General features: G+C 42.0%; 3 protein-coding genes across 3 annotated transcripts; 1 reads left to right on the plus strand and 2 right to left on the minus strand.

The window, feature by feature from the left end:
* Positions 1 to 3,697: 3,697 nt before the first annotated feature.
* On the plus strand, positions 3,698 to 4,793 carry LOC135162639 (uncharacterized). Its single transcript, XM_064121289.1, has 5 exons — positions 3,698 to 3,945; positions 4,018 to 4,147; positions 4,205 to 4,377; positions 4,489 to 4,539; positions 4,709 to 4,793. Exons 1-5 carry the CDS (start codon positions 3,698 to 3,700, stop codon positions 4,791 to 4,793), a joined length of 687 nt encoding a protein of 228 aa, XP_063977359.1.
* A 2,032-nt stretch (positions 4,794 to 6,825) lies between these two features.
* Positions 6,826 to 9,069, minus strand: LOC135162049 (delta-like protein C). Its single transcript, XM_064120133.1, has 6 exons — positions 8,852 to 9,069; positions 8,670 to 8,773; positions 8,315 to 8,471; positions 7,837 to 8,090; positions 7,435 to 7,711; positions 6,826 to 7,313 (listed from the first exon to the last, which is right to left on the minus strand). The coding sequence occupies exons 1-6, from the start codon at positions 8,998 to 9,000 to the stop codon at positions 6,962 to 6,964; spliced, it is 1,293 nt and encodes a 430-aa protein (XP_063976203.1). The 5' UTR covers positions 9,001 to 9,069; the 3' UTR covers positions 6,826 to 6,961.
* Positions 9,070 to 9,222: 153 nt separating this feature from the next.
* LOC135162002 (uncharacterized) lies at positions 9,223 to 15,586 on the minus strand. The gene is made up of 3 exons (XM_064120042.1): positions 15,263 to 15,586; positions 12,251 to 12,328; positions 9,223 to 10,689 (listed from the first exon to the last, which is right to left on the minus strand). The coding sequence occupies exons 1-3, from the start codon at positions 15,434 to 15,436 to the stop codon at positions 9,772 to 9,774; spliced, it is 1,170 nt and encodes a 389-aa protein (XP_063976112.1). The 5' UTR covers positions 15,437 to 15,586; the 3' UTR covers positions 9,223 to 9,771.
* Positions 15,587 to 25,720: the final 10,134 nt, after the last annotated feature.

The following is a 25,720-nucleotide window of genomic DNA, read 5'->3' on the forward strand; positions in this document are numbered from 1 at the left end:
AATCTATGTAAACTAACATTATAATATCATGGAGTAGACACTGTACACACACGTGAGACAGCCGGTGACAGTGTTGTATAAACGGTGGAATCGAGGGATACCGGCTTTTCACTGGATGATAATCTATTGCTGAACGATTGGTAGCCCATGCTCAGGCCTTTGCACCGTCCACCAGGGTTTTTCCTACTGTTATTTTTCGCTTTATTTGTGGTTGCTCATGTGTTATGCATACAATTCGGAAATTTTAGAGCATCAAATGATGCTGATATAACGCATTTCATTTACATAATTTACCGGGGTTTTATGATCATAGTGGTTGTGCAATTTTGTCGTTTAATTGGATTTTTGTAGGATAAGTAAATGCTCTGATTAAGGACGAAAAAAAAATCGATAGAAATATCCAGCGAATTGCCTTGATAATCCTGTCTTTTTTCAACGATTATGTGCGGGCTTTTTGTGGAAAATGGTTAATCAACACTCTCGAATCATAAACTTCAGGCGAGTTTGATCTTTCGATAAAAATTTTTTGAATTAAATATTTACGATAGGAATTGCTCGGGATAAATTCTCGCCGATTTTTCCTCTGTATTTTCTACTGATGGGGGCGTCGAAGAATTGCGTCATCCGTTTTAGAGGGAGGGGTTGCATATGTGATGACCATAATTACTCATAAACAGGAAATTTATTACTCGTTACGATCTTTTTTCATGAAATCGTAAAATTCACGCTGCGGGTATCGCCTTACCCTGCGACCACTGCCGGTCGGTGAAGGACTGTGACTACTTAACAATATCCGAGTGCTTATTTTTTGGAATTTAAACTTTGCAGATAAAATTTCCTGGTTGTGTTGGTTCTCTTCGAATCATAAACAGCACAATAGGGCAATCAAGGAATTGTATTTCTCTCTAGTACGCGCCCTGAGTAATTGATCTCCGTAGCTTGCAAATATACCATTCCCCGGGGCATTAATTTTTGATTCGTCCGCTGATACGATTCCTCTGAATTTAGGCATAACCACGATACATCAGTTAACTGATCCGTTTCCGCATCAAGTACAATGCATGTGTAAATAGCAGTGGGCCAGGACCCGTACGTCTGATTCATGTTGTTTGATAAGGCGCATAAAATTCGCCCACATACCCGAGTCGTGACATTCCCGTTGGCGCTTGCGATTTTGCGAGTAGTTAAGGGAACAGTTATTGTCCAATTATGTTGAATATGTCCGGGACTAATTCATAAATGAATTTGGTCAGTTACGTCGGGAGTTATTCGGGGAATCCTTGATTGATTTTACCTGCGCTCATCGGGAATTGGGTATGTCGAGGGGAAATCATGTGTGTTACCCGCGACGTGATCCTAAACGGACGACGATTATCACGGAATTTCGTGCAACGGTCGTTATCAACTTAATTGAAGGGAATTTTCCCCCTCGATATCGCACACATCCGTTAGAATGTATTAGAATGTTCTGCGTATTAATTGAATGAGCTGAAAGATATTATTGCCATTTACGCTTTTGCACGTGTAAACAAAAATGTTCATAGAAGATTCAATTTAATAGTCAGAAAATTACGTTGGCTGTGAATCCATTGACTGATAAAATTCAATACTGAAGTTTGAATAATTTATGCTTCATTATTCCGTTCATTCGTCCTCATTCATTGATTTATTTATGCTCTGAAATGTCAAAAATCTCTCGATAAATTATCTCCCAGAATCAGATGCTGATAAAGCGGAATTATTCCAAGTGACGAGATATGATATGTAATGGAGATATGAATATCATTTTCCAAGCCATTGAGAGTGGCATTGAACCACTCAAAGACCATTGAAGAATCTGATTTTTATTTCACTGAAATATCATTTACAAAATTAGCAATAAAAAATGATATGGCAGATATCCAATATCTATTCTGAAGTATAATAGCATAATAACATGTGGTAATTTCTAATGAATAACTTATATAATTTATGCAATATTTTACGAGTCCACTCACTCATTCCTCATTCAATGATTTATTGATGCCCCTAAAGAACAAAAAATCTTTTAATAAATTACTCCCCACAATCGAATTCGAGCAAAACAGAACTATTCCAACTGGGGAGATAATGTGATACTTAATGGAGATATGAATATCATTTGTCAAGTCATTAGTGGAGGCACTGACTCATGCAAAGATCTTTAAAAAACTTGGCACGTATTTTTTCAAAATAAAAGATCTCATTTCCGTGTGATTTCGCACGCAATGAAATGCAACTCCAGGACGTTAGTGAAAACTATAACGACTCGTTGTGTACAGTACTCTCTTGTTCTCGGGCCGACAGCGACTTACGCAATGACAACATTTGCCAGGGGATTGCATGTTCGGTGGGTGCTATGCAGTAGACGTGCGTGTCGGTCAACGAAATAATGTAGCTCCTTAACGGTTTATTTTTTTTACTCGGTGCATAATATTCGTCTTTAGTCGAGTCGTCTCGCTTCACCTTTCTTAAGTCTCTTTGAGGACTGATGCAATGATCTCGGTGCCGTGCATTCTGAGCAAGGACTTTCCTACCACGGGCTGATGTGCTGAGGGGGTAAATGACATATTCTCCCTTGTTTAGGTACACCCCGCCCCCGATTTCTCATCTTCTGATCGAGTTCTGATCGCTTCTGTCTGTCCTTTCGAACTCTCGAAAATCAATCGTCACGTCTAATGAAATCGGAAGGTATGAATAACCCAGGCACACCGACCTTTTAATAAATTTCTTCAACAAACCCAGCACTTGTATCATTGTACCACCACGGGATTAATTCATACCGGTGTGCATGCATTCCCCTAATCGATGAATAGTGGGTCGTGAGAAGTAATACTGTTGCAAATCCATATCCAGTGTCTGCACATGGGTCTCCTTCTGGCTTCAATTTCGTGAGAACAGGACGTGGTGGTACGAGAAACAGGGAAAGGACTCACCCGACAATGTAGACGCTATGTTGCTTGTATATTGTTGCGTTGCACCTACTCATGAAACCGTTAATCCGTTGATTAACAATAGCAAGGTTGAGTGGAGTTAAAGAAGCCATTCTATTTTACTCCGGTACTGCACGACCGTGACAGAGACTGCCTTCTGTAGGTCATTTCACTGTTGGGGATACCCAAGCACTTTGATTGTTATTTTTTTATTGCTATTGTCGTTAAAACGACCGACTTTTTCCTCTCTAAGGAAAGAAAAAATATGGAAAAATCCCTATAAATAAAAATTATTTTTAATGTTCAGTTAAATGTGGACAAATGTGGACAAATTTGTGTAAAAAATAATATTTCACCATTCACAATGGATATCGGGGCAGAAGATTTATTCAAATTACCCTCCCAGGGTCGCTGGATTGGGCCGAAGGTCGGGACCCACGCAAATCTGGCCTAAGTACTTTGGGGAATTGATTGGATGATGTTACCAATCAATTTATTTACGTGAAGTGATTTATTTCTCATTCGGAATCACTGACAATCTAATTAATCATCTGCTAATGAACCGAACATTTTTTTTCGATCAATTAATTCACTTCTCAGGTACGAATACTCATTTGAACATAGTCACCGGTGATTAAGAAATTTCGTGACCATTAAACGAACCTCTTTACTGTGCGCTTAATTCCGTGTGTTACGAGAAACTAGAGTGTATTGCATGACTCTAGGCGTAGGTGTAGAATTATTCAATGGGCGTCTTTTCTCTTATCTATCCATTGGCACTGCCTCGCAACGTAACATTAGGTATGACTGTGCAGTGTTTAAAACATACCGCGTACAAACGAAATCACGAGCTGTTACAGACCGTATGCAACGTGAAAGACTTGGCAGTAATCGGTAATGGCTCGATTGACTTCGTCATGAGTTTCCTCTTCCTACTTGATTTCGAGATGGTAAAGATTGGATTTTTAAATACTGCCTCGTTATGCAAAACCCGGTTGGAATGACTTTATTATTTTGCTGAAAAATTAAATCGCCAATTTAATTTTCACGTCCAAATTATTTTCAGCAATTCGCTTTTTATCGGCAAGATCTCGAGAGCGAGGAGTGAAATTTTGTTTTCATCCGACCTCGCTCATCCAAACGATTATGCGGATGATTTAATTATTGAGTGGCCGGGTCGCAGCTCTCTACTGAAGGTAATTGCATGGAGAAAATATATTTTTTCAATATTGTGTACGAAAATGTATTTTTAGGCGATAGTGGCGGGTCAAAGACGACCTGCGACACTGGAAAATACTTCGACTCGAGCTGAAAGGATAGGGCGACTTCGAATCCTGTCCCCTTTCCATAATAACAAATCCCATTTTTCCACTTTCAGTAATGACGGAACAGTAATTAGTCATGAAAATAAATTACTGATCCAACCGTAATTAATCTGACGACTTTCACGAATAATCTCGCGCCTGAAGACTGCCGACACATAATTTTCCCGATATTTACGCGAAAAATATATAAATCATAAATTCTCGATTCGCAGCGTTGAAAAAAATCCATCAGCCCCACATAATAAATTGGGTGCGTTCCCCAAGTACGTGTAATTGCGAGTAATAAATAATACTTGCAATCGACACCTGAAGATACCCTCGCTGAGGAAAAAGTCGACATCATCACCGCGTACGCTAATTGAAAGTTTCGTAATTAAAAAGCATTTCGACCGAGATATCTCCACCATTACGCGATATATTTTTTATACGCAGAGTATCCTGCGTATCCAGCCTCGGCCTTGAGAAAGAATATAGACATGCGATTCCAGTATCGATGAGTAGAATGATGGAGAATTGATTGCAACTGTGGTAATGGCTTCTAGAGTGGGACGACCCAGTTTCATACGTAAAAATTCCGCGATTATTATCATATCGAGTATGTTATTTACTCAGACTTTTTTGAAAGTACAGAGTAGTTAAAACTGATATTCAAAAAAACTGATGATTATGTTGTAATGGTACAAAATAGACTGGGACACGTGCTAGTCTCCTGCGGACATTGGGTTACCACTCCGTACCAGCCTCTCCCGATTTGTCTACGAGGTTATGCTAATTAATTTGGCGTCATTCGGTCGAATTAATGTACCTGCATGGCAAATGTTCATTCTTAAATTGGATCCGTTGTGACTGGCTTCGAAAAAATTCCACACCGGTATTGGAATTTTTTTTGCGAAGTGCTGACACCTGAATTTTTCTGGATTTATAAAAATAGAAAATTTTTATCGCACTATTTCAGTAATTTGTCTGATATTTTTTTTCCGGGGAATTTTTATATGTTTTTTGTTTTTAAATATGAAAGTAACAATATAGTTTCGAAGGAGTAAATACTTTGATGTCACATTCCTAGCGTGACTCCATCCAGCTATAATTATATATAGCAAAACAACGTGATTTAGTGTGTCATTTCACACTAAATCACGCTAAATAATTGCTTTATGTCACGATATAGTTAGATTGCTTCATAAAGTATCTGAGTTCGTTCATTAGTTAATCTACCGAAGCTCCTGGATTCTAAAACTTATTTTTTATCTCACGAAAGAAATACTTTTACCCGTTGTAAAGCGTCAATGCTTCGAAGCTTCGTATAATTTAGCCCTCAGGAAAATTTCAAGATTGTTATTCCCAAAAATTGAAAAACAACATTAAAAATCCGGGTCAAAGCTCTGAGAATCGTAGACGACCGAGTGAAATGAGACAAAAAATCTTTCTATTCGGGATAATGCCGGTGCTGACAGTTTTCTCGATTTATCCGACGATTTAGCTAAACGTGCGGATAAAAGTTGGTGTTACATAATAAATGTATGGGTTACGTGGGTTTGCCTGGTGCGATGGGATATAGTACACGTGCTCGTTCAACCATAAACTCGGGTACATAGCAAAGTGACTCTCTACGCGGAGCAACAGTCCTTCGTATGTTCTTCGTATCCGTATGCCCTTTTTGTACGCTACGCCAAGGATAATTGGACGCGAGAAGCCACATTGAGCGACTATCGATATATAGCGGGAGAGTGTCGGGTTATTTATGGGCTGAAGTATGTGAATTCATGTTAAATAATCACGATGATGATGGAACATACCAAAAAAATTTACAGAAAAAGCGATTGAATGCTTTTTTTCCACCGATTTTGTAGAAAAATTCTGCATTTTTACGACAGATTTTCAGGTATATATTTTTTATATAATTTATTTACATAATTTATTCTGCTGAGACAATTCATATGTGATCTCAATCCAGGACCTTTTTTGTCAGTGACACACGGACAAGGAAAAATACCGAAGTATTATAATTTCTAGAAAATTTCTAGAAAATTTAGAGTTAATCAAATGGAATGATAATTTTTTCTGGATTTTTCTCTCTGCGTTCTTTTACCTGATTCCATATGATGTTAATGCATTCTGTTGAGAAACCTGAATGCATTGACTCATGCAGAGTAACTTCATACTATCACTGAAGGGAAATGAGTCATAATCAGGTTTTGTTTTTTATCGAGGAGTTGTTGTGTTATGAAGTTGCAATTTTTTTCTCACTGGCAACAGCACCTCATGATACGATCGGTCATTTGTCCCGTGGCTGAGGTGCAGATGGGTTTCATAAATGACTGATGATGAGGGAAAAAAATTCCGAAGTGCAGATTTGTCTGCGAGTCAAGGAATGCCCAAATTTTTACGAAGCATTGGGTGGTCTGACTATTCAATAGTTAATCTACTTATGTTCGTCACAATCAGAGAAACAAAATCGGAAAAATAAAAATTTTTGACAGCTCCTGTTGCCCTTTAAGGAGATGACAGATGAGAATTACGAACCGATAAATAAATACGATTGATTCCAATAAAAAAAATGTCTTATTACCAGTCAACTACACATGTAAATTAACCACATGTTCTATAATGGCTTGCAGAAGAATAAAATAATGAAAATAATGACAATAAATAAATAAAATGATATTTGAAATCATGGTGAAGGTGTCAGGCTTCATTGTCGGCATCACTGTCGGTCACGGGTGTTTCTGGCGATTCTGTCGGCCATTTACCGGCAGTCGCCGGTGGTTCGACCGTGGTCGGTGGGTCGGTGATCACAATAGGTCCCAACGGCTCAATAGTCGTTACATTTACTCCCTTATCCCTTAGAGCATCGTATTCAGGGGTGACCGATCCTCGGTCAGGGTTAACCACTGGTTTTTCCGACGTGTCGGGTTTGACGGTGAGAACTTCCATTTCTGGGGGCCTCACCACGGGTAAAGGGGGTGTCAAATCGGTTGCTGGTTCCACTGTCTCAATTTGACACTGCCGACCCATGTATCCCAGTGGGCAAATGCACCTGGAAAAATACCACGAGAAAGTGAACTTCTGAGTGCAATAATTTTTATTGGAGGAAATAAATAATAAGTGAAGGGCACATCCCCTGGTGCCATTTCAGGAAATAATAGGATAAGACGAACCTGTAATCGCCATCCTCCTTCGTCATGCTAATGCAGGTCCCGTTGTTCCGGCAGACGTCTGCGTGTCCATCGCAGAAGGTCAACTTCTCATCGCAGAGATCACCAGCCCACCCCGGCTGACATCTGCACTCCCAGGGCCGACGACAAGTACCATGAACGCACCCTGGATACGGCACACACTCCGTGCAATTGGGCCCGGTGTAACCGACCCTGCATCTGCAAGTCCCAGGTCTCCTGCATCCCCCGTTCTCCCGGCTGCAGCCGTGCGAGCAAATAGCTGGAAGTAAATTATTTTTTAGGAAACTTCAGGATGTGGAGCTTTAAATTGGGACTCTCTTTTGCAAGTATTATTGGAAGCTCTTTGACACCGTAAAGTATTATTACTTGACTGTCTCGTCTTACGTGTTTGGCAGAGAAAACCCGTCCACCCCGGGTCGCAGCGACACTCCAGTGGCCTCTGACATGTTCCATGAACACAACCCGGAAGTACAGCGCACTGTTTGCACTTGGTCCCCTGCCAGCCTAATCTGCATCTGCATTCACCGGGTCTCTCGCAGTATCCTTGACTCGGATTGCAATCTGGATCGCATATGGGCTCCGAGCAGAACAAACCCTTCCAGCCAGGATCACAAGCGCACTCGAAACTCACGTTGCATCTGATGTTGTTTTTTCCATCGATCACCAAAGCCGCGGGAGAAAAAAAAATACGACAAAAGATAATATTGTGTTACAAAATAGAGTCCTGCAAAACCGTTACGAAATAGTGAGACGCCAGCGTCGAAGAGAAACACGAGAGGTTGATCACCTGTCTCGGGGGGTCAATGTCACCTACGTCACCCCATTCAGAATTCTCTAGCTGAGCTATTCAAAGATAACTCACCTTCCGTGCTGACATCCGAGTAACTCCACACACTTCTCGCAGTGTTCGCCGTGGAAGCCAAATTTGCAATGACATTCACCGGGTCTGCGGCAGTAGCCCTGGAGGGGATCGCAGCCCTTCCGGCACAGGGGAACGTCGCAGAGGTCACCGGTCCATCCTAAATAATTCCAGAAGCGATGAATAATAGGGTGCAGTAAAATAAAATAGTCAAAGGAATTTATTTCCTCGCACATCCGCAAGCAGCCGAAAGTTGATAACGAATACTTTTGAAAAGGAATTCCACGGTAACCGGTAAAACTATTATTGCCAACGCTCCTCACGTACAATTATCACATTAACCCACATAATTGAATACCTGGTAGGCATTTCACCTCGCCATCTTCATCGCACACGTAGTGAGAATTTGGGTGTTGTGCAGCTGGAATTTCACACGCCTGTTTCTTCCATTTTGGTACGTATCTAGAAGGAAAAATCCCCCATTGAACTCCTCGACTCTCTCCCGGCCAATATTTAATCCCCAATTCTCCCGATTCTCACCTGGGGCCAGCGGCATATCCAATGGGTAAAATACCGAGACAGAATATCGCGGCAGAACTGATAACTGATGTTTCACTGGTATCACGTGGTGATAGAACGAGAACAGTCCCGTAGAGGACTGGCAACACGTAAGTCAGAAAACGTCTCATCTTCACTCGACTTCTCAGTGAAGACTGGATGATAGGAGTCAAAGCCGACGTCCACGTAACGGGACATTCAGGTTCGGGGTCACCGGCACACATTTGTACCTGTTGCCGGTTGGACAAACGTATTGATTTGTATCATATGCACTCGGTGAGTTCATTCCTCTTGATATTTTCTAGTCGGGAACGGGTGATTGATTGATTAAGTAAGACGAGTTATTTCCACTTGATAATCTTTATTCTTCATTCCGCTGCCATACTATACATACATTTATTTACACTTCCGATCAACTATTTACAAATAAATACAGAATTCTTTTACATATGTACATGCGATATAGACTGAAAATTTTATAACTCATACAGTCTCTTCATTACGGTAATTTGAGCAATTCATTGTGCTATGTTGGCTGTGCAGATGCTGCGTGGCCTTGACAACCAACTTCACAGCTACAATTTATGAACCTTTATGTTGAATTGAGTCCGTGGAAGTTCGGAGGATTTTAGAATTCAAGAAGATATCGCTCAAAATTTTTCTCCTTTGTCATTCACCTCTTCGGAATAATTCAAGATCAAATTTACAGTGAAACCACCGCTCATCAAGTCCCCAAGACTCGCTGTAAAATTTTGAACAAATTACCCTACAGTAAAATACGATGCAACGGCCAAACAATTTGAAAAATTTCAACTGAATTGATGAGTCTTAAATCGTCACTACCGTTCATCAGAATAGCTCTCAACAACAATTTTTAATCCTCTTCCTAAAACCTCGTACAATCAGACTTGTTGCTCATCCTCGATGATTTTTCCCTTTATCGATAGTCTCACCAGGATACATATCATGAATACCACAATGGCGCTGATTACCCCGGTGATGGTGCTCCATGGGTAAAAATTTTCGATGTTTTTTTTTATCCGCCAAACTTGCATAGCATTATGTCGTGTGTCAATTTCGATGGAGAAGCTGCCGGGGCCATCGTCGGAGGCGATCCTAACGAGATACTTGGTGCCAGGTAGCAGTGATATCTGAGCAGTCATGGTGTCAACAACTTGATTCCCCATGAGTCCCCCAGTTTCGGGTTCCCATGACACAATGTAGCGCTCGTTCTCCAACGATTGCCTCATAGACGGCCCATCCCCAGTCTTGAATACAGGATAATCACTACTAATGGCCTCTTCCTGCGACTGTGCGTCCTCCTCATTCCTCCTCCTGAAGAAGAACCTGCGGAAGACCTCCTCGGGTATCGGTGAGTCGTGGCTATCCCTCCACTCAACGAGCACCTTCTCCCCGTACTTCTCAAGGTAGAATTGACGCACACGATCGTTGAATCTCTTCTGCTCGATGTCGCGGTGTCTCTTCAACTGAGCATCAACGTCCCGCCAGGACAATGTCGCCTCGACAAAGGGCCCGTCTTTGAGGGACTCGAGAGTGGGGGTCCACTCCTCCCAGCTGTAATGCCGGATGCCTTCCTCAAGGACCCCGAGAATCCAAGTGTCTGGGCGGAGTGATGGAACTCGTGGGCCAGGATAGTATCCTGATTCTTTCCAACTTCCCCCAACTCGTCGCATCACTACGGCCATGTCGTATTGGCCTAATTTTACGGGCCCCTTGGATGGAGCTGGCAAAGTTGACGGCATGTACTCCTCCTCGGGACGGGTGGCACGGTAGGTGCACGCTGTTTCGCAAGCTGGACACTGTGGACAGATGAATGAAAAATACTTAGTGATTTATTGAATGATTCTAACGAGAGAATTGATTGAAAAATTAATTAAACTAGTTATTGCCGGAGACTGCCACCGCCCGGAAACGGTGGGTTTATTAATATTGCAGGGAGGGGTCCTGGGAGGGCCCTTAGATAAGAGAAGATGTGAAGTTGCTTGTTTAGAATGCTAAACAAAATATATACAAAACAGAAATTTATGATAATGATGAAAATAAAATTTAATCTGGCACGAGCAAGAATCCGTTCACGACAAATCAACGTCTGTTTTTTTGGGGTCCGTTCCTCGACTACTGCGTTCACATCGTAATTTTCAATTTTATGTTCCCAATGCTTCAGACACTGGAGCTCTAAAAACTCGAAAAAAAAATCGGCATCCCCAAGGATCCCAGACTAGAGTGATGCTTTATCACACGAATTCTCTCCCTCGCCGTCTGATTGGACTGAGAAGATTCGACAGTGAAATAATGGCCTGTTCCGGGGCCATTTGGACTAATTAACGTTCCCTCCAAGACGCTGGACTAATGTCCTATTCCAGACAGCATACATGACTCAAGTACTGAACCCTGAAGATTGGTGGAGACTAACGAAAGCTTATCTACATCGTAACGTTTGAGATAACGAATCGGGACATTTTTTTTTTTATTCGTCCTTACGTTCAAGCGAACTCACATCTCCGGATTTGTAGGTTTCTCCGTCGTAAATGTAGAGATTATTCCCAACGTCAGATCAAAATCTGAGCTGTGGGATGAGGGATAAAAAGGGACAGGTAGAGAGCTAGATGAAAAAAGAAGAAACGGGGCTTGGCAGACCCCTCTCGTTTTCCGTACTTCTAGGGGCGTTTGGTGTTCCATGAAAATCGGCAGGTAGGCCCTTTCTCAGGATTTTCATCCACTTTTTCCTTCTCGAAGAATAATAAAGAGGCCAATGCACTGTTTGGAAAGAAGATAGATTGGGTCCGGCGGACGATACAATTTTGCTTTCTTCTCCGCATTTTCGAGATTTACCCCCCTCCCCCCCTTTTGTCTGCCCTCAGTTCCCAATGCCCATGTGATTTTAGGGTTCCCAGGGTATATAATCGGAGGTGACATTTCGGGGGAAGTTAGCGAACCTTCCGAGCGATCGGTTTTCTCAGGAACCCGTGAGTAATCGGAGATTATGGCGGGATGCCGTCGTATAAATCAAAATACTTTGTTTACGAGGGGCAGAAAAAAAAAGCCGGCTAATGAAGGAAATAAAAATTGAGGCAGCAAAATCTGCAAGATCGCGTCTCCACCGTAGAAGAAATGATAACCCCCCACCTCCTCCAAAAATAAACAATTTATTCATCGAATTTATTCAACAATAAAATAACTCAAAAGCCCCTGGAGTCGATCCTCTAACGAGATACAAAGGCGTATAAACCACACAGGCAAATGAGTCGCATCTCTCAAAACAAACACGGCTATAACTCGTCTTGATTTTTTTTTACTCTCCATCTCATAAGCACCTCTCGCAAAAAAAATAAGAGCAAAAAAAAATATATTAATACTCACATTAAGCCTTTCGTCTCCCTCGCAAATGGATTTTGCAGCCTCCCACTGTGTCTCGAAGGATTCGCAATATTGCCAGCACTGTAACAAAAACAGACAAAAGAAATTAGAATGGAAATTAAAATGAATAAATGAAAATAACTTGATAATGATGCGAACGAGGCAAAAAAGAAGAACAAAAAAATTGCCCGAAGGACGGAAGAAAGTGCGCTACGAGGATCGCGCTGTGTATCGGTGGGAATGATTTGAGTGAAAGGTTACGTGGAAGAGGGAGAATGATATAAAGGGGGAGAAGGGAGGGGGGGGGGGAATAAAAAAATCATAGAAGAGTGAGCGGACGGCGAATAAAAACCATCAAGCCGTTGGCTTGAATTGGGCGATTTAAGCGAGGTCGGTTTTCTACGGTACAACGAAGGGTATAACCACGGAGGTATAAGAGGGTTTTTCAAGTGGGGGTCCCCCCCCTCTCTGGCCCCTCTCACCGTCGAATTAGCTCCAACCTGTTCCCTACTCCAGCCACATAACAGGCTATGCTCGTCGTTGTCTTCGTATTTATTGGCATAGCCATGCTGTGCCGGACTATCCACATTTTTATTCCCTCGCCCGTTCACCCCCAACCCTCCGCCCACCACCCGATGTTGTGGATTTTTTTTCCAATTTTTTTTTTACAATGTTTTATTTTTTATTCTCTCTATCTCCATTCTTCTTTCTATAACCTCTCATGGCGACCGCCAAGCGTCTGCACGCCGGACGCGTTTCATATTATATCCCATTGGGGGCCCCGGGTTACTTCTTAGAAATCCCCTGCGGCATCGGAGGCCACTAATGATGTTTTCTCAAAAAGGAATCAATGCGGGAGAAAAAGCTCACGGTTGACTTTAAACTGGGTCAGCCATCTCCTTTGAAAAATTTATAAAAGTCGAGGAGTTTTAAGAATCCTCGGACGTTTTATAGTTTTTGTCAGGCGAATGTATCTTTTTTCTTTCTCGTTTTTAACATCGTCGCGCGTGACATTCTCAAACTGTCGGGGCACGTATTCCACTCGAGTTTGTTTGGCATTGGGAGATAAATTGGAAGGGAAATTTAGAGACTGACGGGAAATTTATTATTGCGTTATCCGCGGAACAGGGGACGTGCAAAAATTGCTGAATGAATTTTCGACTGATTGGCGCGGTCGTTGAAGACAATTTCCGGCAGGATGTGGGTTAAATTATGGGGAAAATACGGGTGGAGAGTGTCAATGGGATGAGATAGAAGCGGAAAATTCGGGATGAAGTGGAATCGCCGCAGCTGTTAATGAAATATTTGATGGAGACAGTCGAGAAAATTTACGATCCTCGGGGTACGTTGAAGAAATTGAAAGTGAGCTAGATATAGTTTTTTCACTCTTTGTCACTAGTTTCAGTTCAAAATTCAAAATTTATTGTACCCACAGAGATAGTCCACCATAGCATCTGAACAAAAAATGACCGCATCATGTAGAGTGACGGTCGTAACAAATTTCTTATTTGTGACAGTCCCAAAAAATGTTTCGTACAAAAAAAGTGACAGATTTCTGTTTGATAAAGAAAAACAGGAGTTCCATCTGTACAAATGAAAAATGACGGTCATATTTTTCGGGTAATTGTACCACGAAAAAAACCTGTCCCCCAAACTTCCCCGAAACAACTTTATCTGTAAAATAATCCGAAAAAATCCAGAATGCAGTGTCACCATACCAATTAGACTTTCCAATTCTCCACAAATGATTATCATCGCACGTGCAGTTGACCGTGAACAGATAAATCGGATCTCTAGCATTGAAAATTGTTATTCTAATGGAGAAGGAGGGAAGTTCATGCCCCACGGGAGACTCCAATGGGGGGGAATAAATTTGAATGAATGATTGTGTACCGCGTGGGCCAGTCGTTTGTCCAACGTTTCATCCTCGCACGATGTGCGTATGATTCTTTTCGTTGAAAATCGATTTCCCCGAAAATTAATGGACACCCCCCAAGTGCGTTTCACCAAATGAGCAACGCCCCAGAGGGAGGAATCAGCCTCCCCTTATGATGCACCATGTGCGTGAGATAATCGTGATCTCTCTCCCCCTCCATCTGTCCCCATGGCCGCGTGGACCACCACGATTTTTCAATACCCGTAATAATAGAAAGAAGACAAGACAGTTGAATTTATGAGCCCCGATAAAGCCGAAAAATTCACAAGGGACGGAATGACGAGCCCCGGAATTACGAGATATTGATGGACTTCACGGCTTTGGGGAGAGTTAATGGCAATGTCAAAGGACATTTCTACATACGCCATAATCCTGGCATGTGACAGGAGATGATAGATAGAGTCCAGAGGCTTTGAGTGAACAAAATTTTTTTGTTGCAGAACGAGAAATTCAAAATGAAGGGAAATAATGCGCATTATATCCAGTTGTTAATTGTATTCATTTTGCAACAATAATTCATGTTTCAGTAATTATGAAGGGATGAAATAACGTGTGAATGCGAGAGACCATTTGTACAGCTGATGAAAAAACTGTTGCATCCGGAAATATGGTCCGTCATCGCACACGCACGGGAAAACAGGTCGGTGTTTAAATATTCTGACTGAGCAAAAAAAATCTTTCACCACCGGAATATAACAATTATGTTCATCCCAGTAATTTTCCTTCCCTTCGACCACTCTTTCGGTTTTTACGTTAATTCCCTATGCCACCCCATGAAAGCCTTTGGCAAATACAGACAATGAAATTGAGTAGAAAATTGTCTCGGCAGTTCTGACCCCTCGACCATTGTCGCCGATGTGATTCTATTAATTTCATAAATCGTCGTGTTCCCATTAGCGACACAGCCCAGGCTGGACAATCACCGACAGAACAAACCCCCCAGACTCCCCTTAATATTAGAAAAAAAAATACAACAGGGAAGAAAACACTTGCGCGGGTGCTTCCGTTACCTATTAATTCAATTGTCGAATTCCCCACGTGCTCGGATAAACCGAAAAGTTAATGAAAACCGAACTTACTTCGTAGCAAACAGTCTCAGCTGGATTCAGGTACAAATCGCAACTGCCGTCCGCGCTGTGTTTTTTGATGCACTGCATTCTGCACTGAGCAATCCTCACGATTGGTCCAAGATCAAAACTCTCCCCCAACGCCACGAGGGCCACAAAAATCACAAAGACACACAGGAAGTGCATTTTTTAAAATCCTCCAGTCTATCGTACGCGGTATCACTACCCTCGCACTACCACTGAATCGATTCTTTACCTCCCGGTAAAGAAAAGAAAAATATCACAAGCGTGTGTGATGGCACAGTGGAGCGACGCTGTATGGTTCTACCCTCCCAAAAATTCCGGATCAACTGTGACCCCTCGCCGCTCGGGGGAATCTTATATAGACGCTTCGCCCCACCGCCGAAAATTTTCGTGGGCTCTCCCCCTCTCCCCGCACCGCACACTGGGCGCAGGGGAACCTACACTAGGATGCCGAAAGCTTCGGAACCGAAAGGAGAGGAGAAGAGCATCCCTCGTAATTACCCGTGTGCCCAATGGGTCCCGCGTCCCCTTGGCATATGGCTTGAGTCTTCTGCCTCCGGGGACCACCAGTGCCGCCTTTATTTCAACGCACAAATTGTTTCTTCCCCATTGCGAAAAAGAAAGACGAGCGGAGGAGTCGGGGGAATGACGTTTGAGCGGAAATAAGAGATGTGCAGGGGCTATTTTGCAGGTTGAGGCGTGGAAAAATTCACAAAATGTTACGGAAATGTTACTCTAGGGGAGGAAATTACTGAATGTTTTGTCAACATTTTTCTAAAGATGAAAAATATTTTCTAATCCCTCTATGTTTTCTGCGAAATTAAAGCAACTTATTTCGGATTATTTAAGTGAATATGAAAATTTAAATTTATAGGTTTCTTAGAAACTTGGCACTACCAAGGGATTTTCGGAATATCCCTAAAAGTGACCTTTCTATTCTCAATGGATCTTTTGAATGTACACTAATGACTCCGAATGGATAATTAAATTAGAGAGCCTCAAACTTTAAACGACGAAATAATCGTAAAACGTCGGGTACCATAGGGTTGAATAGGGCTCAAATGGACGAATGTAATGACGAATAAAAATTTAATAATAAAAATACAATAAAATTCGGAATCCGGAATTTTCCGCCTGGCAGTATCTGATTGTGGTGGCTCATCACCTTTCCTGCTTTATGACTTCCAAATTGTTTTTAAATTCCTCTTTGTATTTTATTGACATTGTTGAATGGCCGTTATCCCCGGAATCGCCTCAAAACACGCGTATGTCTAGAGTGCCGCGGTGAGGCCTCGACTAAAGTCTCAATAAAAAAAAATTCTCAGGAGCTTTGAAAAAGAGAAAAGATGGGAATTTTTATATAATTTTGAAGAATATTTGTCTAAAAGTCTATTTCGTATTTTTTCAAATTCCCATAAAAGTTCAGAATGAAGGATATTTAGGCCTCTAAAATTCGGCTAATGAAACAATCGTTAAATATCCAGCAATTAAATTTTCCAAAATCACCGGTAGTAAGATCAACTGAATGCTCGAATCATTTTGGTTTATTACATTTTCATTATTTATTTATTATCTTATTCAATCGTGGATGGAGGAATGACGAATAAAGAACTATCACTAAAAACACAATAAATGTGAAATCGTGATCCTTTCAACGAATGTCCCCACTATTTTCCTCTACGCGGCACCTGAATCTCACACCTTATCACTTCCCTCCGCTTTATGCTCCCCAAATTGTTTTTAAATTCCTCTTTGTATTTTATTGTCATTTTTGAATGGCTGTTATCCCCGAAATCGCCTGAAAAACACGGTATGCCTAGAGTGGAGAAGTACCTTCTCGGCGAGAGTCTCTAGTCATAAAGAAAAAGCAACTCAGAAGGAATCTTATCAACTTTAGGGCCAATTTCCCAAAATGGAAATGCCCTCTTAGAGCCATTACCGAATCTTTATGCACTCTTTATCTGTAATATACAGCGTCAAATATATAGTACCGGTCCTCACTTACATCCCCTTACTAATAATTAAGTTGTTCCATGGAATTGTTTTACCATTTATATTTCAGACTGAATTTTCTCCTTCAACAATCAAAAAAGTTCCGCAAAACCTGAATCTTCAGGACAAATAATTTTTCCTCGAATTCTCAAGTGCTGCAGATCCATCCTGAGGACCCCCAGAGATGACAATTAGTGTCAGGTCTCGCCCCACCCACTGCATCCGGGGTAATTCAGCAAAAAAAAATTGTAATGAATTGAATAGTGAAAACATCCTGGATCAAAAATCTCGTTTTGCGCAGGTAGCGTCAATCGTCCGGTGTATATAATTTCCTCGGTAAATACATCATGAAAAATAGTTTTATGGGAGTGGTTTTCTCCCCGGAGATGCCCCCTACCTCCTTCCAGAAAAGACGCTCCACCGGAAGTTTTTTTGATGCCTTGTCTCTACGATTTTTTATATTCCTCTCTTCGACTCCACCCTTCAAGCCTCCAACATGCGTTATAAGCGCATGACAATGAACAGGATGTGTACAAATAAGGGTATTTGTCTCGTTGGGCTGATTGTCGAGTTGAAATATATGCCACGGCCCACCCCGGGAATATAGAAAATTGTTTGGCGTTCAAATCGTAGAAGCGAATAGAAGTATTTTCTATTCATGAATTTTGTTGGGGTGGCGCTCAGCAGCATTTTAACCTTTTCTATTCACTGTGGTAGTCGTGATGTTTTTCTGTTATTGTGTGATCCCCGGCATTAGTGCATTCTGACTCACTCTGACACCTGGATTTAGGGGGATAACTATTTTTTTCACGGCTGCTGGGCTCAACTCGTGTCGGAATGTCGTATTCGCGAGTCGTGCGCAAACTATTATCTTTCCAGAGAAGGCAATTTTAAATTTGATAAATTCCAAAGAGATAATTATTAATGTTTTATCAAGTAACAGGATAAATTAATGAAAGAATTTTTCCGCAGTCACTCATCGTAAATTTTCATTGAAATAAATTTTTTACCATTTTTACGCTGAAGGGGGCGGATTATGCAGGCGTTGAACAGCAATTGCAAGAGGAGTGGAAATAAATTCTACTTTTCGGGCGAGACTAGATGTGTGGATTACACGGTCACTCAGTGTCATTTCCGAGAAGCTATTTGCTGGGACTAATGCTTCCTCGAAACTTTTTCCGCCACTCACCTCTTGTCGATCCGCGCGCTCATCGAACCTCACAGTCGGAGGAGGTAATTGACAGCGGTTTTGAATCCATCGTGGTTTTTTTTAATGGAATGAAAATAGTAGAAGGCTGGCCGTGGGTTGGGATTATGACTGTCATAAATAGATGAGCCATTCCGCTCATTAGGATGCTGCGGCTAATTGAGTGATATTTTATTGGGCATGTCATAGCTTATGCATGAGGAATTCTGAGGAATATAGGGTTATTAATTGGTGGATAGTTTCTGTGAATCAATTTTTCTATTTCAATCATAAGTAGTTGTTGATTTTGGGAAGATGTGACTCATGCAACAACATTTCGGAGAAAAAACGGAGCAGAAGTCCATTCGATTTTTGGTGGTTAAAAAATTACCGTCGGGAGAAAATCGTCAGTTTCTACGTCTCGTTAATAATTTTTCATTTTATTTCACGTGGAAAAATTTTGAAAATGAAACCGAATGTCCAAATTCCATTTGTCCTCCCTGTGACGCAGCTTCCGGGGCTAAATACCTCGTTTATGCGATTGCAATCGAGCTGAAAAAATCCATCCAATCCTCGGCCCTCGCAATTCCCCAAAATCCAAACTACAGGACAAAAGATCGGGACAGGCGTGAAAGCACTGAAAGCCCGGCGTATTTTTCTTCCCCAAACTATATCGCTTTGTGAGAACCATTTGCGTCAGAAATATTCTTCAATTTCCAGCTGAAATATTTTACGCTTTGTTAGATCTCTCGATACTGGAGGAAGTTTTCCTGTTTCACCTATTATCTCATCTTTCCTTTCTCAGTTATGTATTGAAAGTATTAAAGTACCTTGAGCCTGTTTGTCTAGGATCAGATTCACCGTAAGTTTAGGGCCCATATTTACTGAGGGGCTTACGGCTTATCACACGCCATCTACACAGCACGAAATATTATTTATCGAGAATAATCTTGGGGATGGATTAGGCAAGGACAGCACTAATTATTCATGAGCTTGCATTAATTGCGGAGAGCGAGAAAAATATCGTCTTACGGAAATTCAGTTCTGTCATGAAAGATTCTAGACTTTGACTCATTTTTCGGAATTTTTCTCCTATTGTATGAATAAATAATTAACAAAAAAACTTTTATAGCGTTTTGGCCCCCTAATTTGATATCTGTGAATAAATATAGGCTCTAGCTCCTTTAGGAGCAGATCAGACTCTGTTCCGACAGCATAAATTATTTTTTCCTCCCCTTAATTCACACGTGACTTCACCCCTGAAAAATGGGGGAAAATAATAAATCAGGAATCGATCGTTGGAAATATTTAGGTATTTTAGCTTTGAGTCTAACCGAATAGCCGAGCATTATCCACACCTTTGGCTGAAGATCCAGCACCTACGGTGGTTTATACGTGTGAAAAGAAGGGAATGAAAATAAAAGGAGGTTGGAAACAGACAAACATTGAAAAATCCACGGGCGGTGTCTAACAAAGCAGAAAATTTACGCTGAAAATGGTGTGGGCAACCGTGGAATAAAGCGAGAGCCCGATCCTAAGAGCCCAGAAATACAGTGGATATACACCACAGGGCTCTTTTCAATCCAACTTTTCGCGTCAAATACTCGGGAGACAAATTTTCATTGTGCATTTTATTTTTATTCTTCGCGCCCTTTGAGTGACACTAAAGAGATGCCAAGACACCAACAGGATGGCTGAATTTTTCCGTTCAATGATGCCACATAAAATGGGAGGGGGGACAGGTGGTAACTGAAGGCATTATACTGTAAAACTTTCATTGTTGATGAAAGAAGATTTTTCATCATGGGTCAAGTATACACAAATGTGCGCCGTGTAATGCTGACAAATTTACGGAAAAGTTGAAATTTATGGTCCTGGATGGCTCGGGGCTTATCGAGCGGACACACTCCACTCGGGCTATACTCCGAGAGTTATTGGGTTTCACCGGAGGGGGGGATGGATGGTTTTGGCCAACAGGATCAATTAGGACTCGTGCCAGTATCGAGGGACTCCAATAAGTTCAATATGAGATGAGTAATGGTAATTTTTGGATCCATTAAGGAATGGAAGGCTCTTGTTTCCCTTTTTCGAGAGTTGTCCTTTTATTGGTCACTTATTCACTGAGAGCGAACCGAATGAAAGGTTTGGGGTGGACATAGTCTGGGATTTCCTTCGTCTAATGACAGTTTGACGACAATTAAATGAGGAACAAAAGTCAGGGAACATTACAATGCTTAGGCGGAAATTCAGTTGGAGACAACCAGGAAAATTCATGTGGGAGCGACAGAAAGTATCACCCGAATCAACGGCTCTTTTATCAGGATTTTTCCTTTAGGAAGAAATTGTGGAATTCACTCCTCTTGCGGTGATTTTGATTGAATTTTCCCCCCGCACGTCACCGTGAATTTTTTTTCCCACCGGAGTAATCCATTTCATCCATTTCTCCTCCAAAAACAATATTTCTCTGTCGTCCATGCCTTCTCACATCAAAGGCATGTTCCATTCTAAATTATCATCTCCCCGAACCAGCTCCAATGTTCATTCAAAAGCAACCCACACCAGCAACTGTTCTTAATTTTCTCTCCCACTGCACCCATTATTTTCAGTGTCTCCAAAAAAATGGCTCCACTCGATTGTTTCCAGATTTGAGTATCACCCTCCAAATTATTCTACGAAGACCCAGTGAAGCTGATCCACCCCGACAATGACCCGGCATTTTTTTCCCCCCCATCTCGTCCCTTCACCACGTCACGTGGAAATGAGTTGACAATTTCTCTCACTTTTTCTGGTCCTCGCCCCTCGTAAATTAACAGTTTAGCCTGCACCGTTCCGTCTCCTCTTCTCTTTCTCCTCACCCTTTTTGTTTGAGGTCCTCCGTATTTTTGGTATTCAACGGTCAACCATCGTCATTTAGTTAAATCACCGTTGTCTCTTTTCTCCACTTTTACGACAGCCCCCATTGGCTTTATTTTCCCGTGCTTCAGGAGTTAAAATTACAGCGCGTGCAACCTCGCATATAATTTACTGCTGCAATCGAGACAGGCTCAAGCCCCCCAAAAAGTCGTTCCATAGGTACTTGAACAGTGTAAATCCCTCTGTCCCTCTTACACTCACTCACATCGGCAGTTACACATCCCAAGGGACTCGGTGTAGTCCTCGATGAGGTATTCCCCGGCCGCGTCCCTTCCCCAGGATGTGGCAGCCCTCCTTTGCATGACCATATACACGTCACGATTTTTTTTTTCATTCTTCTCATCCTTCGTCAACCATCACTCGCCTGTAAATCACAATTTTCACCATGATTTTTAACGTTCGGTTTTGGTGGTAAACCCACCAAGGACTTCCGAATACTTCGAAATTTCTCTTTCACCGCGGGCTCGTCCTCGCTTTGTTCTCGTCTGTTGTTCCCCGGTTGTAAATGCATCCAAAGAAATTGCACCCGGGATCCCTCGAAACTGACTTTTACTTTATTTACTGCGGTCACGTCAGGGGGACCTCCGCAATGACGGGGATCCTATGGCTTACCTCCTGGGTCTTTACATCCTCTGTGGTGTCTTTCTCCATCCGGCGGGAGAAAATTCCTTCTGAAAAATTTTCAGACTAATAGATGTTTCAATTCACCGGCCAGACAAGTGACGTAACCACTGGGTAATTCAAGGTAAAATGGCCACTAAATTTCCTGATTCATTATTCAAATTCCTGAATATGTGCTAGACTTAACATAGCCCGACGAGATCAGTAATTTCCACGGAAATCCTTCCGCAAATTTTCTAAGAATATTTCACCAAACAATTACGTCCACCGGAGAGTGAGCCCCACCAGTTAAAAAAGCCCCGAAAAGAGACAAATTACCGCGAGCCATCCAATTTCTCGCGGTTGAGGTCGATAAATAACGCGTAGTGCCCCGGAGCCCCCAATAATCTCCCTCTCCCATTCCCTATTCTCCTAGGAATTCCTTCCTCTCCCACTTCCATCCAAACTTCACCCACCGCATCCCAGAAAACTGCTGTTCCCCACGTGCTGTCCCTATCCCGAGTTTATTTTCACCCAAGTAGCGTTATAAGGGCAGTCTATAAAACCCGAAAAAAAAATTTTTTAGCCAAAGCCATATTCCCCTGTCGATTATTATACTTCATCTCTCAACATTCATAATTCCGAAATAACAACAGCCCTCGGGGGCCTCACGCGGTGGGGGCGCTCGCCCGATTCGTCCGCGGCATTTAGCATATTTTACTGAAAGAATGGATAAAGAAGGAGAAAATATCAAAATAAAGACTACGACGAGGCCCTCACTCCCGTACCCCGACGAGGAGACGCAACCGCGGAATTGAAATTCAAATTAAAAATCTCGAATTATGAAATTATCCTCGGAAACCGCGTGGGCAATTTTCAGGCAATTTCGCGTGGGCCAACTTACCCCTTGCCCTCACCCCCGACCCCTCCCCCGGATCCCTTTTTCAACTCATCATATATCCTTCTCCCGCCCTTTTCCCTTACGCGCCTTGCTCGTCGCATGTGTCTCACTCTCATCCTTTTCTCTCCTCTTTTTCGGGACTGAGGAAAATAATGACCTGCCTACGGCAACCATATGGTCGTCAAGACAAACCGTTGGACCGAAGTGTAAAGAGGCGGTCAAAATCTATCTCCCCTGGGTCTTCTAGCTTGTATCGACATTAGCACTATGTCGAGAGGAAAATAGAGTGAATGATTATAGTTGAGTTTAGTGGGTGGGTACAACACCGCTGAAAGCATTTGAATTTTTCATTTCCCTAGGAAATTTAGAAAATATGGAAATGGAATTTTTTAAAAATATTTTTCCATTGCAGTGACTTCTGAATTTTTCAGACATTTTAAACCTTCACTTGTTTGTGCATTTCAGCGTACAATTGTGGAAAAATAATCTGGAGTCCGTCAGTGCTGCTCGAGTGCTCCAGGGATGAAACTTTCCAATGATTTTCTTCTCCGTACGGGGGAAATTAATGTTTTGTCGGTGAAATTGATCGGGGCGAGTCAATGGTCCATGGATAATGGAGGAAGAAAGAATTCGCCTACAATTGAATAAAATTCTCGGGTATTGAGAATAGTCGAGGGTACAATGGAATTAGAGTCAATGTCACTTTTGTCACGAGCCCAACATCACCAATTAAACTTGCACGTGAACTTAATGCGGAGGTGAATTGGAGTGAATTTCATAAAAGGGCTTCAATTAATATAACGGGCTCATAATGGTGGGTGTTGGATTGAGTGGAGAAAAGATGAACTGATGCTTCCCGCATATCCTCCAGCATCCTAACTCCTCCGCACACCATATGCCAGATGGGGGTGGATCCTGGTCTAAATCCAGAAAAGCGCATTTTTCCGATTTTTCGAGGTGAAACAGATGGTCACACGAGCCATCAGGCGTTGGAGAATCATTTTTAGGACAGTAAAATTCAATGCATTCGCCAGCTGCTGTCGGTAATGCTACATGAATGTCAAATTTATCTCTCTGATGCGGGAGAACCCTTGCCCTCGGAAAATGGCTCTTTGATTTTATTTTGAAAACTGAGTTTTTTTTAGTTCTGAGAAAAATGGGCGAGAGATAAGGCGGTGAGATGGGGGACGAGACGACATGCGCCTAAAATCAGGCGTGTGTCATGCCCCATTGACGAAATTAACCGACCAGCAAACGTTTGAGAGATCCCGAGACGGTTCTAATGAAGCTGCATTCAGAGAACCGGATAACAACATGTACCTTTGCCGAAAATCAAGATCATCCTCAAGAATAAAGGAGATGAATCCCTTGGCGATTATTTATTTATTAATTTTTGGAGCAGACAGATATTGGAGGCAGACAGATCGCTGACAGAAAACGTTTCACCAATTTTCTCATGGAGCAGTACTCCACTGCATACGTCGTGAGTGCCATTATTTGGCTGATGCAGGTGAAATAATAAAAACAAAACAAAATAACAATGACTATCGCACGCAGTCGCGTGATTCCCCTATAATTGACTGAAATACTCGGACAATGCCAGATTGTAAAAGAGCAAGCCACACCGGCAATATCCACATAATGCAGCATTATGTCTTCGAGGCTTTCTGCGAACCAAAATTGCGGATATTTACCAGGTTCTTTGGCAGGGCTCTATCCTTTGCATTATCTTCCAAAAAAGTGTGTTGTTCCCTGGCGAATGGAGTCTGAGCTGCAGGTGTCAGGAGACAAACAATTTTCGTAAATTCTCTCTCCCTCCCTCGAGTGGATTTTTTTTCCGAGGAAAAAATATTTTCAAGACGCCAGCAAGTGACTTGCGAAAAAAAATAAAGCCGTTGTACTTGCCAAGGAACATGCTATGTCTTCACTGGATTACCAGCGTTGCTCCCCCGATGCACCGCTGGGCTCCCCCGGTGAGTCGTCGATCCCGGGTGGTACGATTAGCCACGTCGGCGAGGCTCTAATTAATGTTCCACTAATAACAGATCACATTGCTGCTGGAAAAACCTGACCAATCGCAATCGTCAGAGACTTTAATTAGTCGACACCCGGGTTTAATGCTGAATAGCCGAAAAAGTGGGTATATCAGTCAATGAAAATTATTTCGACCGGAAAATTCGGGTGAACCGTGAAGGGATTCTCAAAGGGGCCGCTGGGATGGGAAAATTCACGGCGATTCCGGAATAGAATCCTTTCACGATTGAGGGACTAAAATTTCGTCGAGGTTTATTGGGTTTTTCGAAATAAATTTACGGTGTTTATGTACAATTAACGGCGAAATTGACCGGTCTGTAGACGTCCAATATTTTTTTGCCATTCGATAAAAAATTATTTCCTCTCTCAGCAATCTCCTATTTGGTCATCCGTTTTTTTTTTCATTCGTGCATTCATCCATTGAAAACAATTTCAATTCAACTCGTTTCCACATTATTATCCATAACCATTGAACCGTGGTCGCACATATGCCAAAGGAAACTGTTAAATCTATTAGAAAGGCCCCAATATCCACAATGCGCCAATTCACGATCAGTGGGCTTTTATACGTTGAGCCTTGTAGTTTAGATTGTAGGCCAGGTTGCAGGTAGAAGAGACCCTCGAGGAGACAGAGGGAGAGGCAGAAAAATAAAAAAAAATAAAAACGAAGAAGAGAAGAAAAAAAAGTGGCTGAAGATCGTGGGCTCTGGTGGCCCTCTACTCCTCGCATGCCAGGAAATTCTCTCGTCCCTCTCTTTTCGGAGATAAATCTTTTAGTTGAGAGTCGTCGCGCGTTGTTGTTGTGGGGTATATGCCACGT

The sequence above is a fragment of the Diachasmimorpha longicaudata genome, chromosome 5, assembly GCF_034640455.1.
Source record: "Diachasmimorpha longicaudata isolate KC_UGA_2023 chromosome 5, iyDiaLong2, whole genome shotgun sequence".
Classification (NCBI taxonomy): Eukaryota; Metazoa; Arthropoda; class Insecta; order Hymenoptera; family Braconidae; genus Diachasmimorpha; species Diachasmimorpha longicaudata.

What these genes read in the sequence shown, in the direction of transcription:
- LOC135162002 (XM_064120042.1), bottom strand. Translation starts at nt 15,436, where the DNA reads ATGCACTTCCTGTGTGTCTTTGTGATTTTTGTGGCCCTCGTGGCGTTG. An exon ending in CTGAGACTGTTTGCTACGAA is followed by an intron (nt 12,329 to 15,262) that starts GTAAGTTCGGTT and finishes TTTTTGTTACAG; the next exon opens with TGCTGGCAATATTGCGAATC. An exon ending in AGGGAGACGAAAGGCTTAAT is followed by an intron (nt 10,690 to 12,250) that starts GTGAGTATTAAT and finishes ATCTGTCCACAG; the next exon opens with TGTCCAGCTTGCGAAACAGC.
- LOC135162049 (XM_064120133.1), bottom strand. Translation starts at nt 9,000, where the DNA reads ATGAGACGTTTTCTGACTTACGTGTTGCCAGTCCTCTACGGGACTGTT. An exon ending in CTCGGATGTCAGCACGGAAG is followed by an intron (nt 8,091 to 8,314) that starts GTGAGTTATCTT and finishes AAACAACATCAG; the next exon opens with ATGCAACGTGAGTTTCGAGT. An exon ending in AAGGAGGATGGCGATTACAG is followed by an intron (nt 7,314 to 7,434) that starts GTTCGTCTTATC and finishes GTATTTTTCCAG; the next exon opens with GTGCATTTGCCCACTGGGAT.
- LOC135162639 (XM_064121289.1), top strand. Translation starts at nt 3,698, where the DNA reads ATGGGCGTCTTTTCTCTTATCTATCCATTGGCACTGCCTCGCAACGTA. An exon ending in GCCTCGTTATGCAAAACCCG is followed by an intron (nt 3,946 to 4,017) that starts GTTGGAATGACT and finishes AATTATTTTCAG; the next exon opens with CAATTCGCTTTTTATCGGCA. An exon ending in GTCGCAGCTCTCTACTGAAG is followed by an intron (nt 4,148 to 4,204) that starts GTAATTGCATGG and finishes ATGTATTTTTAG; the next exon opens with GCGATAGTGGCGGGTCAAAG.